We start from the raw sequence: 18,333 nt of genomic DNA on the forward strand, positions 1-18,333 counted from the left end.
TGTGTTAAATACGTGTATGGCACAGAGCCTTTTGTAAGATATTTGTAGCCTTTTTAGTTTTTTTGGTTTGCCTGCGTGGAGAGTTAGAAACGTCATCACACCCACTCGGCCGATTTGAACACACAGCAGGGGATCCCCACTGGATTGTCCGCAAGCGGGGGGGTTGATGAGCGATAGACTCAAAACTGAGATGGACATTTGTTTTAAAGCACCTCTGTGAATTGAGTAGAAGTCATAGATGAGGATGTCAATAGGGTTGTTGCGAGAGTAGCCGACGATGTGCTGTGAACTAAATCATGTGATCTCTGTAGTGGAATTATACGTTCCATCCCGCCTTTGTCTGCTGCAGCATCCCTCACCTGAAAACGTTTTGCTGTTGTGAACACATCTTAGTGGAGAATCTCCCGCTGTGCATGTGTGAGAGGAGGACTGTAGGGAAAGTGTGGACCCAATTCTTCAGAGTTCCTCCACAGGACAGGTCGAAAAACAGCTATACGGTCCCTCTGGAGAATGTCGGGAGATTATCTGGAGTTCAGTGCGTGTCTGAAAGACTGCCTGTGATACAAGGAATCACATTTTCTTCATAGCTGAACGTACACTACCGGGGCCTGTACGAAGCAGGCTTTGTGATTAGCCAGATAAATACGGGTTTAACTCAGGGTTTTCATTCCTACAAAGCTGTTGCACTTCTTACTGATGTAAATCACCATTGTAACTTATGCTGAACAGTTTACTTGCTCCAGAGCAGGTTAACTTCAAGACACAGCACATGGTGACCATTTAGATCACTGGAAAAACAGAGTCATCGATCTACAGGATCCTGACAGCAAGAAAAGAGTTTACAATAAAGTGACAAATAATAAGGAGCAGCAGATATGTCTTTTTTGATAACTTTTCTTTCAATGTGTCGATTTTTTTTTTTTTTTTTTAAACAAAGCTTCTAACAAATTTAGGGAGAGTTCATAACACTAAATAAATTCATAATGATTTCATTGAACAAATTCTTTGATTCTCAACAGAACTCCTGAGACTTGATGTGATGATAATTTGAAATAAAAACTAAACCCGCTGATGTATTTTATTAGAAAGATGATCCATACACTGTTTAATGTTTCCAACGAGTATAAATTAATTCAGTCACACTGAACTTATCACAGATAATTAATTCTCTTCCTGTTTTCTTCTGCTTTGTACCTCTGCCAAGGAGGTCATTTTTTTCACCCTGTCCATTTGTTTATTTGTTTGTCAGTAGGATGACACAGAAACAATTGAACGGTTTGTCAGGAAATTTGGTAAAAGGACGGGACATGGGCCAAGAAAGAACCCATTAAACTTTGGCATGACTCCAGACAAAGGGGAGTTTTCCTTTTGTTCAACATTGTAGATGTAAGTGTCTGTTAATATTTTTGAAGATTTCCCAGGGACTGATTCATGGATCTGAATGAAAAAGTACTAGTGGTCTATCCTGCACAACTTCTGTATCACAAGCTCGTAACAGTTTTGTTTAACTTAATAAGATGTGTTTCTTTTTACTCTTATCATATGATGATCTCACCATGTTGAATGTCCCTTTTTTCTGTTTCTGTAATCAAACTTACCAGCAGATATTAGTGTTTGTTCTCATATATAACACACTTGTATAACACACTTGATTCAGGGTTCAGACAATGTGGCTGCCTCTTCCACATGAATGTGCTCGTAGTAGAGTTAACTGAGAGAGTCGACAACCAGCGTCGTTGAACAGTTTATCCAGGTTGACCAATGTTAGGTTCAGTGAAGCCTGATAACAGAAAGTCACCTTGGGTATGTTAAAATAGCACACGTGATCACCATGGCGACCGCTGCCGTTTAATAATGGAGTTGATGTGAAACAGTAACTGGAGCTCACTGTGTTACAAACTGACTCGCACAGAGAAACCACATTTTTTATTCATGACAGAACTCAGACCCGTCAGGCAACAGGACACCGGTGCTGCGGCGCACCGACATGCAATAGGACTGTCCCACAATGCACCATTCACCAAATACCTGACACCCTTTGTTGATGACTCATTCAGGTGTTCATTCATTCATCCGTCCATCTGCCGGGTCATTGACTGATTCAGTTAAAGAGAGATGTCTGAAACCGAGTCAAGCAGAAAGCTGCCTCTCTGCAGGAAGACACAGCTGAATTATCACCATAATGCTGCAAAGATCAGACAAGAAACTGATCACTTCATCAAACTTGTAACTATATTGATAATTGATATATTTTTTAAAGCCAAACTCCCCAATGATCAGTAGCTGCCAATCTTGTATTGTTATGACATGCTCCTTTTTTTATTTTTCTATTTTTCAACAGCTGGTCTGACAAAACAGGTTGTTTTAGACGTTACCTTGTCCTCTGAGAAGTCTCATGTGGGAGAATTTGCAATTTGTATCTATTTAAAGCTGAATTTCTTTCCTTTTCTGAAACGTTGAGGTAATTTGATTATGATATTGACATTTTTCACCTCAATTTGACATTTTATAGACCAAAAGATTAATTGATGAGCTATTTAAAAGAGAAAATAATCGGAAGACGATCCAATACTGAATATAACTATTAATTATAGCCATAACTAACAGTGGACTGTGAAGCCTCGGTTAACCTGAAAGGGTTGAAATTTACCACAGCTATGAAACACTTCATGAACTCCTGATACAAAGATATTTTTGTACATTCAGTCCACAGTGAACCCCTCTAAACGATGACTTAACCTTAACTCCAGTTCATTTGGTGTCACGTGCACTCACAGATAAACACAGAACAGGCTGTAATTCCACAGCAACCAACTGATACTCAGCGGCTGCTCACTTTGTTTCCACAGCTTTACTTTGCCTCATCAAGTAAGATGCAAACTGCATGTAAATTTCAGAATCCTGCGTCCTGAGTCCCATACCGAGAGTCTCCCTCATGATTCCCTGACTCATCAGTTTGGGAGCAACCACCAGCCTCCGCCGGCATCAGGGATTCATTTGCATACAGCTTTGTTTTCAGTCGTTGGATCGGCCTGAGGGGAGCAGGTGGTAAATCTTGAAACTTGGGCCTCGAGCAGAGTTCAAATTCTGAGGAAGACCAATACAGCATTTAGCAACAGCTTGGCCCACTAATCTGTTTTTAATAGTTTTTGGAAAACAATGGAGCTCTGGCACAGAGGAGTAACATATATCAAGCTTTGGACACACACGTAATCCTTGTTAGTAAGATCAATTCATTGTTGGAGATTCATAGACAATAACAAGATTTTTGTATACATATGATATCAGGGGAAAGTTCTACATGCATTTTGGTCATTGTGTTATATTTCTAAACTTAGATCAGCACCCGCCCAAGAATCCAAATTCCATCATAATACACAGTCATTAACACGCCCACGCAGTCAGTTGTGCGGGTTAGTGACACAATGCTGGATAAGCATGTTGTGTGAGCAAAGCATCTCAGAGAAGGGAAAGTACTCGCAGCACAGCAGAGGGCAAATGACAGCGAGTCTAAGACAGACACAGTGGCAGAGATATGGACAACATGTGTCCAGTCATCGCTCAGTAACATCGCTGCTCACAGGACACAGACTTATGCCTTGGCCACAGTTTGCGTCTTCCCAGAGTCAACACAAAGTCAAACATGAACACACTTGATGTAAATTTGTTTTTGATCACCGATCCAGGGATAGTACTGGTGTTCACTGCAAAAAAACCTCCGTAAATTTGCTTAAAAGACAAATCATCACAACTTATCTGATAATCAGCAGGTTTTCAAGATATCCTTTTACGTAAAATCATTACAGTGACAGTTGTCTGTACATCTGCTAACACAAACTGCTTGAAGCTAATTTGGCATCTGTTAATGCTGCATGTTTGCCAAAATGGAAACAAAGGCACCAAAAAAATAAACAGCAGCAGTTAGAAAGTTGCTGCTGCTGTGCTGCAATAGCTTGAATGATATTTTGGATTTTGGAATAAAGGTAAACAAATATGATGAATGGGCTAAAGTTTAAAGACTAACCACATTTCGGCAGGCTTCATTATATAAAATAAACAGACGTCAACGCATTTGTAACAGTATTATATGGTAAAATAACTTCTTAGAATTTCCATCTCTGAAATGTCATCCCTGGTTTTCCTAGTTTTTAGAATTTTTTTTTTATTAAAACACAAAAAATGACATCCACTCCTACTAAAACTGGTAATTTGATTATCCATGAGTTCTGGGTAACATATAAATAATGCTGATTTAATAATTTAGTCTATTTTTGCAGTTGGATAAGTTGTTTGTATCTGTAGCTAGAAAATATCCATCCATTCTCAGACTGTACTTTAATGTCATTACATGCATTTGTTCAGAAACCACCTTGATGAGCAGTATGTCACTCCCTCCTGCTGGGCCGTTAATCAAGCAGGACTGTAACCTGTTGACCCCGACCAGGCAATTGTTCACACTGAACCCAGCTCTATGAAGGCTCAGAGACAGTAGAGATTAGGCTGCAGATTTACTTCCCTTTTCAAGCCTCTAATGAAGTAAAACCACAACGATGGAGGGGAGAAAGAGTGTGGAAAACAGAAGAGTGTGCTGAGGCTGCAGAATTACTGAGTGGTTTAGTGGCTGCTGTAATAATACTTATGCTGGTTGTTAAGCCGCTCTGGGCAGGGTGGGGGGAAAGCCTCTCCGGCTGATCCTCTGCCCTCCACAGCCCCCAGATGCAAAGCTAGATGGAAGCACGGATCGGCCACTACACCATCTCTACCACATGTAGCCTCAGCAACTAATGCTAATGTCATTAAAGTGGGCTTAGAAGGGCAGGCTCAATGGAGGACTTCATCGTGCAGTGGTTCAGGGCTCGCTCTCCAGCGCCAACCTTGGCTTTTTCGAACCACAAGAGACGGCATTGTGACTGGTGGAGTGCAGTGTAGCGGAGAGGCAGCATGACACAAGTCAAAGTGCGTTCCAGGACACACCAGTAACCAGGCTACAGCGAGGTCTAAACCTACTTAAATCAAGCCTTAAAACAGATGGTAGTGTGTGTGTGTGTGTGTGCGTCTGTGTGTGTGTGTTACCTTTATCTGCTGTCTGCGCAGCATTGCCAGCTCCCTCATGTCCCTGAAAGGCTGAAGCAGGTAGTGGTATAGCTGAGTCGTTGCCTCCAGCAGCTCTGCATACGCCTCGTCCTCCTCGGGGTACACCTGCAGCAGCTCCACCATGCTGTCGATGGCTTTGTGCTTGTCTAACACCTGGGACAAGACGAACAGAGACCAAAAGACACGGTTGGGAAATTGGTGCAGACAAAGAACCACTTCAAACCTGACAAGGTTGGGGTCGTTTCATATTTGTCTGTCTACAAATCCAATAAAACAGATGACAAAAACCAAAGATTAGGACTAGACCTCCAGTACTTCTCCATCACAACATTGCAGAGTTAAGGCCGATTTATAGTTGGATTTTTCGCAGGCGCGCAAGCACGCAAGAGCCCCTTGCATGCTTGCGTGCGTCGGCCAATTTTTCTAACTATACGACAAAGTGACGAGAGCCTCACGCTGTGATTGGTCTGCTTACTACATCCCGTCTGGAGTCTAGTTTCCGGTCTCCTTCCCCATAATACCGGCAGAAACCACGGAAGATTTAGAAGAATGTATATGGACCAAATAGAAAAGCATTTGGCAGACGAGATCCGAAAGTATGACCACTTGTATAACCCGTCACTGACTGGCGGATGTAAATAAACAGTCAACGAAGAAGAAAGAAGACGTCTCTAAGGTCGTCTTCGACAAAACACGTTACTCCATCTAGTGTTCTGGCGGGGAATTGCTTTGCAACACGCTCAACCCTTGGGGAACCATAAACCAAAAAGAGTCCGTCGATGCAATTGCGTAGTCCAAAACCCCAAAACTTTCAGTTTACGATATATGACAAAGATTAACAACAAATCCTGACTCTGATGAGAATAAACTGCAAGTAATTGGCATCGTTTCACTATTTTTGCTTAAAAAATGATTGAAACACTTAAATCAATTTAAAATGTTGACAAGCAACTTATTGATTAATCAGTCAGTCTCTCATCACTTTCAGCCTATATGTGACCTGTGATTCCTATTGAACGATTTAATGATTGAAAAGCAGAAACTTTCTAAAGTCTATTGGCTCCATCTTCTCCGGTGTGTGAATGTTTGAAGGTTTTATGAAATGTCTATAACAGTTAACTGAAAACAATTTGGGTTTTGGTTAAGCCAAACAAGACATCAACATATCAACTCGTGCTCCAGGATATTACCAAGAGATTTTTGTTTATTTAATAATATATTACAATTTTAAGACATAATTAATAGAGAGAGTAGTTACTGATTAAAGTAATTTTCAATGGTCAACAGTAAAGAGTATGAGAGTGCAGGCACATTGGCACGTGTGTGTGTGTGTGATTGTGGTCAGGAGTGATACCATTAAATACATTGTTTGAGTGCAGTTCAATGAGAATGAATTGGCCCCAACTGTTGCTGATTCATACCATATGTCCAGCGATCCACAGACTGTGCATTGTTGATGAGATAAGCGCCATTAAAACAGCTATTGTACACACACAAACACAATGCAGCTCCCGAGTCACACTGCACCCGAGTCACACAGCACAATACACCTCCTTCACGTCTGCCTCGTCTGATATTGAAATGTACCACCACCCAATCTTCGTCCAGAGCAGTGAATGAAGTGCTCTTCTCTCTATAGATATGAATAGACACTCTTATGTTAACTCCAGGCTGCTTTTCCAAGGCCCTCCATGCTGGGGAGCCGGCTAGACACAGCGCTATTCAGCTCGAACACTGCTCCTACTGTTTACCTTGGGCCTGCGTCTCCGTGGTAACCGCTGACCCAACGTCCACCGACTCCCTGCCCCTGCAGTCCACGCCAGCCAGGAAAACCCCTGGGATAATGGAGTCGACGCCGGCCTGGGCACCAGCGAAAGAGGGCTTTTCTCTTTATCAACTTGGATTCAAACTAACTCTTTGAAATAATTAGAATCAATTAGAATCAATAACTGTCATTAATTTGACAGTTCCTTGCAGATTATTTTTATATAATGGCACATTATACTTTAACTGTAAATTTACAAGTTCAAATCTGTTTGTTGAAGAGGGCCAGAAGGCCTGCGACTGCTTAGTGTGTTGAGCTGCTGAGCCAGCGGGATTACACGTCTTAATTCGAGCCAAAACTATTAGTCGATTAATCAAAAGCAAAAATGCCAAACATTCTTTAGTCCCAGCTTCCCAGTGCAGAGGATTTCTGCTTTTCTTTGTCCCAAGTGAATATTAACTAAACATTTACTTGTTCTGGACTGTGATTAGGAGGACAAACAGTCATTTCAATAAGTCAGTTTGGGCCACAACAAGTTGTGATAGGCAATTTTTCATTATGTTCAAGGTAAAGAAAATAAAGACATAATAACCATCAGGTTCATCAATCATGATGAGTGTTTATCATGGAAGGTTACCTCGAAGTTCATTTAACAACCTTATTTATTGCTTTTCAGTGAAATTAAGGTGAAATTATATGTTATTTCACAAAATAATGGTTTCCAAGCAAACTGTCATTAAACACTAATAAAATAATAGTTCATTGAATGTTCACAGTTTATTACTAGAGACTTGCAGCACAATATGAGGCACCATTGGCCTCCAATCTGCAGCCAAAGGCACTACACAGGCTCTTCAACATCGTTCTCTTTTAATAGCCTCTAACGTTGTTTATGTTGTTGAAACTCTTGTAAATGTAGTCAAAGGCCCCCGACAGCTGTTCACACAGTGTGTGATAGTGTGATACAAAAAGTGCTGCACATAGAAGCGCTGTATGAATGCGTGTGTAAATGGGTAAGGTGATTTTTTTGTGAAAAACGCTTTGAGAGGGCGATTACACTAGAAAAATGTCACCCAGTTTATATAAATGAAAATCGTCAGTCTGGTGTTTTACAGGGTCAGAGCAGCTACCGCTATAGGGTCATTATTGACCCCATTTGGATTAAGTCGTTTTTGCTTGTTATTCGCTATTTGCAGACGTTCTACTTTAAAGAAGTCCCCCTAGAGAACAACCTCGACAATATAAAGTTGTGCTAATCGTGTGATTTCCTTCAACAGCATGCCCATCGCCATATTGCCATGAAACAATAAACAAGATTAAACGCGTTTGATGACCTGGCGTGACCATATTTATATGTTAATATTCAACATAATCATCGCACTACCAACTAGCAACAGGATGCACATCTCAACAGGATGTGACTTTAACTGCTTCATGCACTGTGTAAACGCACAACACAAGGCCAAGCCATGTCAACCGACCCAGTATAGCAGCATATTATCTCTTAGTAGTATGCTAATTCAAGTCTTTCATTGTTGTTGCTGATAAATCACCGATGGTATCCCAAACAAATACAGACCAGAACTGCTGAATTAAAGCAGTGAGTGTATGTACTTATTTATAACTTTCCAACTTATTTGAAAGATGTCACGGAAATACACAAATGTTCATGTGCTAAATTTAGCTAAGTCTACAGATTGCTCTCCAATGTGCAATGAGATGGTAATTACAGGATGTTGTGAGTGATTTGAGCTACAGTGTAGCCAGTACAGCCCTGTCATCAGAACTCACTCTTCCAGTTTGTCGCAGCTAAATCTGCTCTGCCTTGCTGGAGCACTTTTCTCTCTGGCTTTTAATTGAAACATCTCACAGGAGGAACACGCCTCCCCTGTGATCCGAGCAGACACAAAAAGCTCTTTTGAAACTGAATGCGAAGGGTCGACAAAAGCAAAGTAAGTCTACAATGGAATGCCAGTTACCTTTTCCACCAATAGCGCTCAGTGGCCAGGTTATTTACAGGACTAATGCCAATGGAGAATCAACTGAGCTCAGAACTGCTGCCACAGATTCTTTCAGCAACGTGGTTTATTTCTGTCCAACATGTAATGATCAGAGTGGACCAGAGAGATCAGTCAGTACAGCACCAGGCGCAGGAGCATGCAACGCACTCTGCACACATCCCTCCAATAAACGTCAGGAAGCTCTTCTGCGACTTGTGTCACAGCTATCGGCCTCACTGGTTTGTGGTTTGTTCTGCCTTGGATCACTGTCAGCAGGTACTCGCCACCATCGACCGCCAGCACTCCACAAGCATTTGCTGTTTTGGGGGATGCTTTATCTGAGTCATATAACCACAATAACCATCTTGCCAAACTGGCTTATGGCGACTGTTCCCTTAAATTTGAATATATGCCCACACCTTGAGATGTGAAACCCAAAGAGGAAAATCGACATGAATCCCTTTATCTGTTAGTGGGCATAATGTTTCGGCTCATTGTTGTACTGTTGGTATTCTTGCAGGTGCAGATCAAGTACAATGGTAATAATAGTACCTGTAGATGACAGCTCAAAGATACCCTCAGGTGATGGTTTACGACACCACTTGGAAACTATCACTGCAGTCTAATGCACTGCAATACATCCTCACTGTATGGAGGGGATAATGTTTGGTTTTAGTTGATACTGTTTTAGAGAGGCATTGATTCCAGTGTGTGATTTCTTTAGAGGATGCAGTTTATTGTGCTGCTCAACTAAACTGCATTATCCTGAGGTGTTTCTGATAATTTATATAAATGGGGCGAGCTAAATATTAGAACCAAGTCTGGGTCTAATGCAACACAATTCAACATCACCTCACACTGCAGCCTTTGTCATGAGGGATGAGGTAAACAATAAGGTATGTGCATTTAAACATGTCAACTTAAAGTCTAGAAACTAATAATATGTTCTGTTGTCTTGCGTCTTATAGACCAAATTGATCAATCCCGAAAATAATCAGCAGATCAATCTATAATGAAAACAAGTCGTTGAAGCCCTGAAGTGCTTTGAAAGCTGTTACTGGCCAACTTGACATTAACAGTCTTGTGTTTGATGCCAAACACAGTGTAAACCATCAAGCCTGTTTGAATCATGCTGTTCAACTTTATCCCACCTGCATAACAGTTTAGTTAATGTTTCATCATTTTTCATTACGCTTTACATGGCCATTACCAACAAAGAGCTTGCAGCATGTCCGGTTTACTGTAGGGGTGCTGTTTGTGTGTAAAGACAGGCCACAGATAATAACTGTGTCTGTGGTCAATGATTAACAGACAGATGCCCTACATCTTATGACTGTTTTCCACAATCCGTCCTCCTGCATATTTGGCCCCAGTCATTATCACACATCACAGAGTCAGGAGACTGAGGCTGCATCTTGTGAAAAGTTGTGGTCAGGATACAACAGTGGTTCTCCACCTGCTCCACACACACACAACGACCAGGCAAGATCTATAACTGCCTGGAAAATGTCAGAAACATTGTGGAGATAAAACGGTTGTCATGGTTTCCCACAACTCATGTGCTTCAGACAGCTTGTTCTAGTCGATAGCAAAAGATTAATTTAGAGAAAGAACGACATCAAATCCTTACACTTTCACCCCTGTCAATATGTTTGTTGGTTGATTTGTCAGCAGGATTTCACAAAAGCAATGGAACAGATTTCACAAAACTTGGCGGAAGGATAAGACATTGGCAAAAGAGAGAGAGAAAGAACCCCATACCCTTTGGGGAGGAACCAGGAAGTTTTCATCACCTTTCTTAACGTTGTGAGATACAGTGTTTTTGACCGGGGAAAATGAATGGATCTTGATGAAAGACATCAGGCGTATTAATGGGAATGATATAAGAGTGCGTTCGATTTTGGATACAAATAAAGATCAGCACCTAGCAGATTTCAATGCGGTTTCAGAAGGGGACAGTTAGGTCTTGGCCAAGGTTTGTACCATTCTAGTTTGAGTATCAAAAGTACCTGCCATTTAGGTTTGTATAGATTAATCAATGCAGCTCAACATTATATTAATGAGTAACCTCTCATATTTCTGTAACTCACAGGTCAAATGTATAAAAACCCTGAGTCCACCTTCCCAGAGGTAACACGTGTGTGTGTGTGTGTGTGTCCTAATTTCTTCCTTTTCAACATTCCAATAAATCTAGACACTGGCCTCCAAACTAGTGGCACCAGGTCAGTGTTGGGCTTATAACATTACCTACAGTCCAGGGTTATCAAGAATGGACTCCGTGACCAGGAAATTGGAAAATGTAGGCACTCTTTTAAAACTGTCCTGTTGTTGTTCACACTTCAGCAGAGCGGAATTAATTAACTCTGTGGTAACTTCTGAGGCTGTAGTTGTTAGTGGCTGGGATTTCAATGTGTTTCTAACTTTGTGTTCAGATGTATATGGTGAAACAAAAATATAAAATAGACATCTAATAAACAACGAGACAAGATACAGAGACAATTATCTGTGTTTTACTATGGCTGCAACTAACAAGATTTCCAAACAATAGGAAGCCGTTTCAGAAGATTAAGATACTCAAGATACTTTTTGTCAGACCAACAGTCCAAAACTAAAAGAAAATTAATGTCCAATGATATAAAACTGAGCAGAAGAAACCTCACATTTGAGAAATTGGAATATTCAGCTTTTTCATTATAAAAAATTGGGATAATCTATCATAAAAAAAAACAATTGCAGTGGATAAAACCAATCGACTAATCAACAGATCATATCAGCTCTTCTTCTCTGTATCATTTCAACTCCACTGGGTCGTCCTCATCCAGACAGACACATTACTCAACTTCCCATTTCCTCCTTGTTCTGGCCAATTCTCCGCAGAGAATCCAGGAAACTCAACAACAATAACAGGGGCCATTTCCTTCTGAGATGCGTGTGCAAGAAGAGCTCTGTTACACCGAACACAACTGTGTAGTTATTATGAAGGTTACAGTTTGCAACCACACGTTTGTTGTGGGTGTTGGCAAGGCTTCAGAAAAACCACCACAAAGTGCAACCTCAACAACAAGAATAAAGTTAGATTAAAGTGAGCATCATTATCTCCCCGAAGGGAACATTGATGGCTGAGCTATTGTCTGGGATTAAACTACATTTAACCAGTGTACCTAGTGAAGTGGCCTCTGAGTGTATAAGTGAGACATTGTGTATTTTTTTAAACACTCTCTTCCTGGTTACTTACCCTGGTGTTTGTTCTTTGTGTGTTAATCTGCTGAACAAAAACAACACAGAGCAGGTGAAAGACTCTGCCTGCTGCTCAGTCTCCTCCCTGCTGATCATCATGACCCCGCTTGTGTTTACACTTCATAGTATTAGTAGTAGTAGTTTCTCCTCTGCTCTGGTAGGATTTGTCAATAGAACCCGACAATGGGCATAGATTAAAACATTTGTCAGCTTGTCGTACACTGGCTGAGCTGAATGCTTTGTGGACCAACAACTGAAACAGTCCCAACAGCTGTGCTGACACGTCACTTCAGTAACTCCACCTCTGATTGTTCTCCCCCGGGTTTCTGCGCGACTCCCTTCACACTGCCCAGCCAACTGGAGTGTGATGTCTGGCCAGGGCCGATCATATTACAGGCCTGTGAACTCGCAGCAACAGATGGTTTAACACAGGAGGGGGGAGGGAAGAGGAGAATGAGCTGACCAAGAGGCACAATTATGCCCTGAAAACTACAGACTGCATCGGGACCAGTTATCTGCAGGTTCCTCCAAGTGAAAGTTTAGACTTCTTACATATCATTGTCACACAGAATCTCATCTAACAAGTCATGAAGGATATCAATGAAAACCAGTTGAACCAACCTAGAATTAAAGTGCACATTGTCTTTCAGTGCTTCTGAAGAATTATTCTTCATGTTATGTATTAATCACTGAAAAAAGAGATTCAACTAATGATTAATTTCATTACTGATTACTCTGCAGATTGTTTTCTCCTACAATTTGTCAATTATATATATATATTTTAATGCAAGTGCCATTTGAAGTTCCTCTCATCCCAAGGTGACAACTTCCACTGACTTTTTTTGACTGGTCTAACATCCAAAACCCAAATATATCGAGTTTCAACTCATATATAACAAAGAAAAACTAAATATTAATGTTTAAGAAGCTAGAACCAGCAAATGTTTGATACTTTATTTGATACTAGACTGTTTGCAGATTTACTTTCTGCCCATTGCCTAAATCAATAAATCGTTTCTGCTCTAGTCGATCCGGATGAGCAGCAAAAAAACGGATGAATGAATGGATGGATGTGTTCACACATGGATTTTGAACAGAGTCAGAGGTGTGGGACAAGGGTAATGGAGACTTTCTAGTTTTTAATTTATTATAACTTGTGTTTTGGGTTAGGGTTGTGGTAATAGGATATGTTTTTATCTTTTTCAATACCTCTTTGTGCCTTTATGATGCTTCCTATTTTTAAAGATCTATAGGGTTTCTGTGGTTCCCCTGTCATTTCCTAAACGACTTTACTTAGTGTATAAAGGCTTTTAGAAACTCTCAACATCATGGGCCAAATAATTCACGTCCTTGATTCCCACACTAAGCATCTTCTCCTCACATTAGATGCACTTTCAAATGCAGATCTCACCTCTTGCATGCGTCTTTTGGCCCGGTCCTGCGCATCCTCGAAGCCCTTCTGCCTCAGCTCGCTCAGGCTCTCGTAGTACTCCTCCGTGTCGTCGCCCCCGGAGAACAGCACCTGCGACAGGATCTTCCAGCCGCAGGTGTCCAGGGCATGGCCCAGGTACACCTGCAGCTGGTAGCACAGGGCCTCCGTCTCCCGCTGCGACACCCCGGTGGAACCGAAGAGCACCGTCCAAACCCCGGTCGGCTCCTCCGGGAAACACGGCAGACACGGCTCCAGGTCGGAGTTGACGGAGCACAGCAGGAGGTGGGCTGCCTTCAGGTCCTGGAAGGAGAACAGCCCGGCCCAGCTGAAGTCCTCGCGGCCGCTGGCGTCACGGTCCCCCGGGTCGGAGTCATCCGGAGACAGCAGGACGTCCACGGGCTCCAGGATCTCGATGTCTATCACCTTGGGGGTTACGATGTCCCAGGACCCTAACGTGTGGCTGATACACTCTAATGTCTGTGAGCCACCGGCTTTTAAAGCCTTCTTGTCCCCGGCACCAGGCTTTGTTGTGGGCTTCCCTTTGGGGACGGAGTGGGGTCTAACTTTAGCCTCGTCTCTCCTCTTGGTGCCTGGACTTTTAGCGTGTCGTTCTGCGCCGGAGGCAGGAGGCACAGTGGCGCCGGGGCTGCAGTCGAGGAGCGGGTCCAGGAAAGTGGCCCGTCTCTGCACGGTTCTGTTGTGGCAGGTTATGGCGAACTTCCCTTCGACGTCGTTCCAGGCCACGATGAAAGCGAATTTGTGCCTCTCTCTTTCGTCGAAGAGCCGGGGTCGGACGGACACCCACCCGGACTCCAAGTTGTCCTCCATGGTGAATGACATCTCATCCAGCCAGTGGAGAGGAGACGAGCAGATTAAAACGTTATCCAGGCAGAACAAAATGTCGAGGCTAAAGGGCTTCGGCTAGCGAGCTAACGACAGGCGCCAGCCCGGAGAGCAGCACCGGAGCGTAGGCGAGTAGACCCGCTGAAATGAAGCGGTGACACACAAAGGGATTCGGGCTTTGTTTACCCGCTGCCAGCTGCGTGTGCGCGGCCGAGAGCGCAGCTGACGTCGCCGTCCGCTCCGGAGGCTCCGGGGTCCGGACGTGAGGGAGAAGTTCACCGGACACCGCGGTGCGAACGCAGCGGGCGACTCGGCTTCATTTCGGGGCAGACGCTTGAGAGGAGGTCGGTTGTCATGACGCTTGTCCGCTCACCTGGCCGCTGCCGCCGGGGCTCGGTCACAACAACGTCGCGGACCGGGATCGTTCCTTTGTCCGCTCGCTCACAATGCGACCGCGATCCGTCACGTGTGACTGTGTTTACAAGCAGTCAAGGTGCGTGCGTGCGCGTGTGTCAAATCCGGGGAGGGATTTCAGCGCTGCAGCCCCCCTCCTCTTCCCACACGATGCCTTCACTGACATGATGAAAATAGACAAAATGAGAACTGTTCAAAATGTCCTTTGCTGAATAGGTGAGACTAAATAAGACAGGTCAAGACAGGACAGGTCGAGACAGGAATAAACAAGACATTAAAGATAGGTCAAGACAAGACAAGACAGGTCAAGACATGACAGGTCAGGTCAGGTCAGGTCAGGTCAGGTCAGGTCAGGTCAAGACAAGAAAAGACAAGACAAGACAAGATAGGTCAAGACAGGACAAGTCAAGAAGGGACAAGACAGGACAGGACAGGACTAGACAGGTCAAGACAAGACAAGATAGGTCAAGACAGGACAAGTCAAGAAGGGACAAGACAGGACAGGACAGGACAGGACTAGACAGGTCAAGACAAGACAAGACAAGACAAGACAAGACAAGACAAGACAGGTCAAGACAAGACAAGACAAGACAAGACAAGACAAGATAATACAGGATAGGTCAAGGCAAGACAAGACAAGACAATACAGGATAGGTCAAGGCAAGACAAGACAAGACAGGTCAAGACAGGACAGGTCAGGTCAGGTCAGGTCAGGTCAGGTCAAGACAAGAAAAGAAAAGACAAGTCAAGATAGGACCGGACAGGACAGGACAGGACAGGACAGGACAGGACCGGTCAAGACAGGACAGGACAAGACAGGACAAGACAAAACAAAACAGAAACATAAGATAAGACAAGATAAGATAAGAAAAGACAAGATTTTATTAACCATGAAGGAAATTATTGTGCCAGTATAAAAACAAATAATGAGTAAAGAGAATAACACAATTGAGTCTAAATCATTTAAGTGAAAATAAGAGTAAAAAGTATTAAATTGATTATAAGTCAAAACTAAAATTATGATGTTTACATGAAGTAAATGCAGAATCAGCCTAACAGAGGTGAAAATACAAATGACAATAAAAAAAGTAAGTTGTATGAGACAGTGAACTAATTTAAAGTAAAGGAGCAGTGATAAAAGGAATAAAAACATAATATGATGGAAAAAAGATCATATTACACATGAGTACTTATATTCCAAATTATATTTGACATAAAAGGATGGAAAAACATATGTTATATTACACATGAAACTAACTGAGTAATATGTCACTATTATTATAAGTGTAAGATTGTAGGTGGTTGAATGTTTTTGACACGTTTGTATTAAAAGGTCGTATGCAAATCTAATTGTGGCTGGAACTAGCAGGGGTGAGGCCAGAGTAGCAAGATTATAGCCAGCAGCATATTATAAATAGGCTTTTAGAAGGTACATTAATTTTCTCGCAAAAATCTGGTTTGGAATTCGAGTCATGGCGTGTTTTGATATTTTCCCGAATGATCCTCATGTTTCCCAGACGACGTGAAGGCACCACAACAGTCCCTTTACTTCAGACTTTAATAATCAAACGTCAGTCCCTGAGGCAAACAACAGACAAAGTTAATAACCACATTGTGTTTTCTCTGTCAGTCATTTCACACTGATGATCGCATAATATCTTCATTTGCCTCCATTGTGGCTCTTTCTTTGTTTCACTCTCGTCCTTCTGGTTCCCGCAGCCGTGCACGAGGAGCATAAACATCTGCACGTGGGCAAATCCATGACGCAAGCACGCAGGGAACGATGCTGTACGGAAACCCGACTGAGACAAAAGACTGTTGGACATAAACAAAGGGAGAAATGTCGCTCTACACCACGCTATAAAGAAACGACACATATATATGTATTCATATCCATGTTTATATTACTCTGGAAAAGAAAGTGTACGACCACGTGCTTGTTTGAAAGATTAGTGTCAATAAAATGTTAAGTAAATACAATCCTGTTCAGGAGGTGGGATTTTATTTGTTTTTAGTCACAGTCCAAGAAGAATGAAGCCAAATAAAAAAAGACAACCCGAACACCCTTATTTTATTTTATTTTGATTCCTCCTGGACGAGGAAGACAGCAGCCTTGCTCACATCTTCTTCTGTCATTCTTAACATCTGAGTCTTTTCAGCTGCTCTCTCCTGGAGGGGCTTTTGTTGGTGTCTGTGTGTTTGGGCTCACGCTGATGTTGGAAAATCCCTCTCTTCATTCAGCATCTCTTCATGCCATCTTGCATTCAAAGGGAGATCTATAAACCCCTTTCAGTCATGCAGCCCCTCCGTAATGTTTCACAGTCGGCACACTGATCCTGTTCAGATCCAAGCCAAACACACTGGAACCCGTCTCATCTGGACAAATTCATTTTTGGGTTTCCTCTGACCAGAGGATGTGCTGCCAGTATCCTGCAGGCCTCTTTTCACTTCTTTGGTGAACTTTCTTCTTGCAGTTATGTGGTGGTTGTGAGCAATGCTTCTGTCCAATCTCCAATAACTTCCACAGTATGACCAGTAGCCTCGTGATGTCCTCCTATCCTCTTCAGTCTTCATGAAGCCTCAGCCTGGTTAATTACATTATCCGAGAGCTGCATACCACGTGGAGCCATGTTGCACTAGTCTAAACCCAGGACAAAACGGAGGAAGCTGTGGCACTGACAGGTTATGTTATAACCTTTAACCTTAACTGGGAGCCACAGGCACAATCACTTGCATTGAGTTTGAACTAATGGCCTATATCGTCAATGATGATCTGACCCTTTTGTTTGACATCATACATAGGATCAAATTCCCTTCAGTTAAATTTATAGGTCGGTACAATTTGACTGATGAATGCTTGATGAAAAAAAGCTAGTCACATTTCGATGACTTGTATATATGATGATATTTAGTGTAGCTTGACTGTTGGGTTTTTCTTGTGGAGGGATGTGCACCAATGAGAGACATTTAGCTTCAAGAATTTATAAGTGAATTGTATTTTGCGTTAATCAAATCTACAAAACGGAGGCAGAGAGCAGCTACTGTCGATTATTCAGTTCTCTCTTGTACATTTTAGTCATGTTAGTGAGTCACTCTGAATAATGTGAGCCTATAAATTTGGCTTATGTGTTGTTATTCACTCATAGATGGCTGGCTGATGAAGATATTGTGCCTGTTTATATTTAATTCATGAATCCAAATCACTGGTAGGAAGTGCTTTTCCCTTTCGGTGTATGAAAAGAATAAGAAATAAAGACGCAGAGCCTCTAGGGCTCATGAGAGCACGTAAAAAGAAGATAAGGAAAAGTGTTTAAAATGTTGTTCCCAGGGTGAAAGTAATGCTTTTATTTGTATTAATGAAGTCCACCAGGGGCGTAATACCACATAGTAATATTCCCATGTCTCTTTGTATAGACGCAGGACGTCAGCTGAGGAAACACAGGAAATCAAAAGTCCCTTTGGACCTTCAGTATAAAAACACACATGCAAGTAAATCGTTCTCATAGTAATTAATCTCTGGGAAATAAAAGATCGAGCAGAGACAATCG

General features: G+C 42.3%; 1 protein-coding gene across 1 annotated transcript in view; it reads right to left on the minus strand.

Moving 5' to 3' along the window:
* Positions 1 to 14,858, minus strand: part of jmy (junction mediating and regulatory protein, p53 cofactor) — a 29,138-nt gene extending 14,280 nt beyond the window's left edge. The window contains exons 1-2 of the mRNA XM_062412974.1: positions 13,508 to 14,858; positions 5,074 to 5,247 (exon numbers count right to left, since the gene is read on the minus strand). Of these exons, the coding sequence (XP_062268958.1) occupies positions 5,074 to 5,247; positions 13,508 to 14,368 (1,035 nt within the window). The 5' untranslated portion in view covers positions 14,369 to 14,858. The remainder of the gene's footprint in view (positions 1 to 5,073; positions 5,248 to 13,507) is intronic.
* Between the last annotated feature and the right edge of the window lie 3,475 nt (positions 14,859 to 18,333).

The sequence above is a fragment of the Platichthys flesus genome, chromosome 19 (genome assembly GCF_949316205.1).
Source record: "Platichthys flesus chromosome 19, fPlaFle2.1, whole genome shotgun sequence".
NCBI classification, from domain to species: Eukaryota; Metazoa; Chordata; class Actinopteri; order Pleuronectiformes; family Pleuronectidae; genus Platichthys; species Platichthys flesus.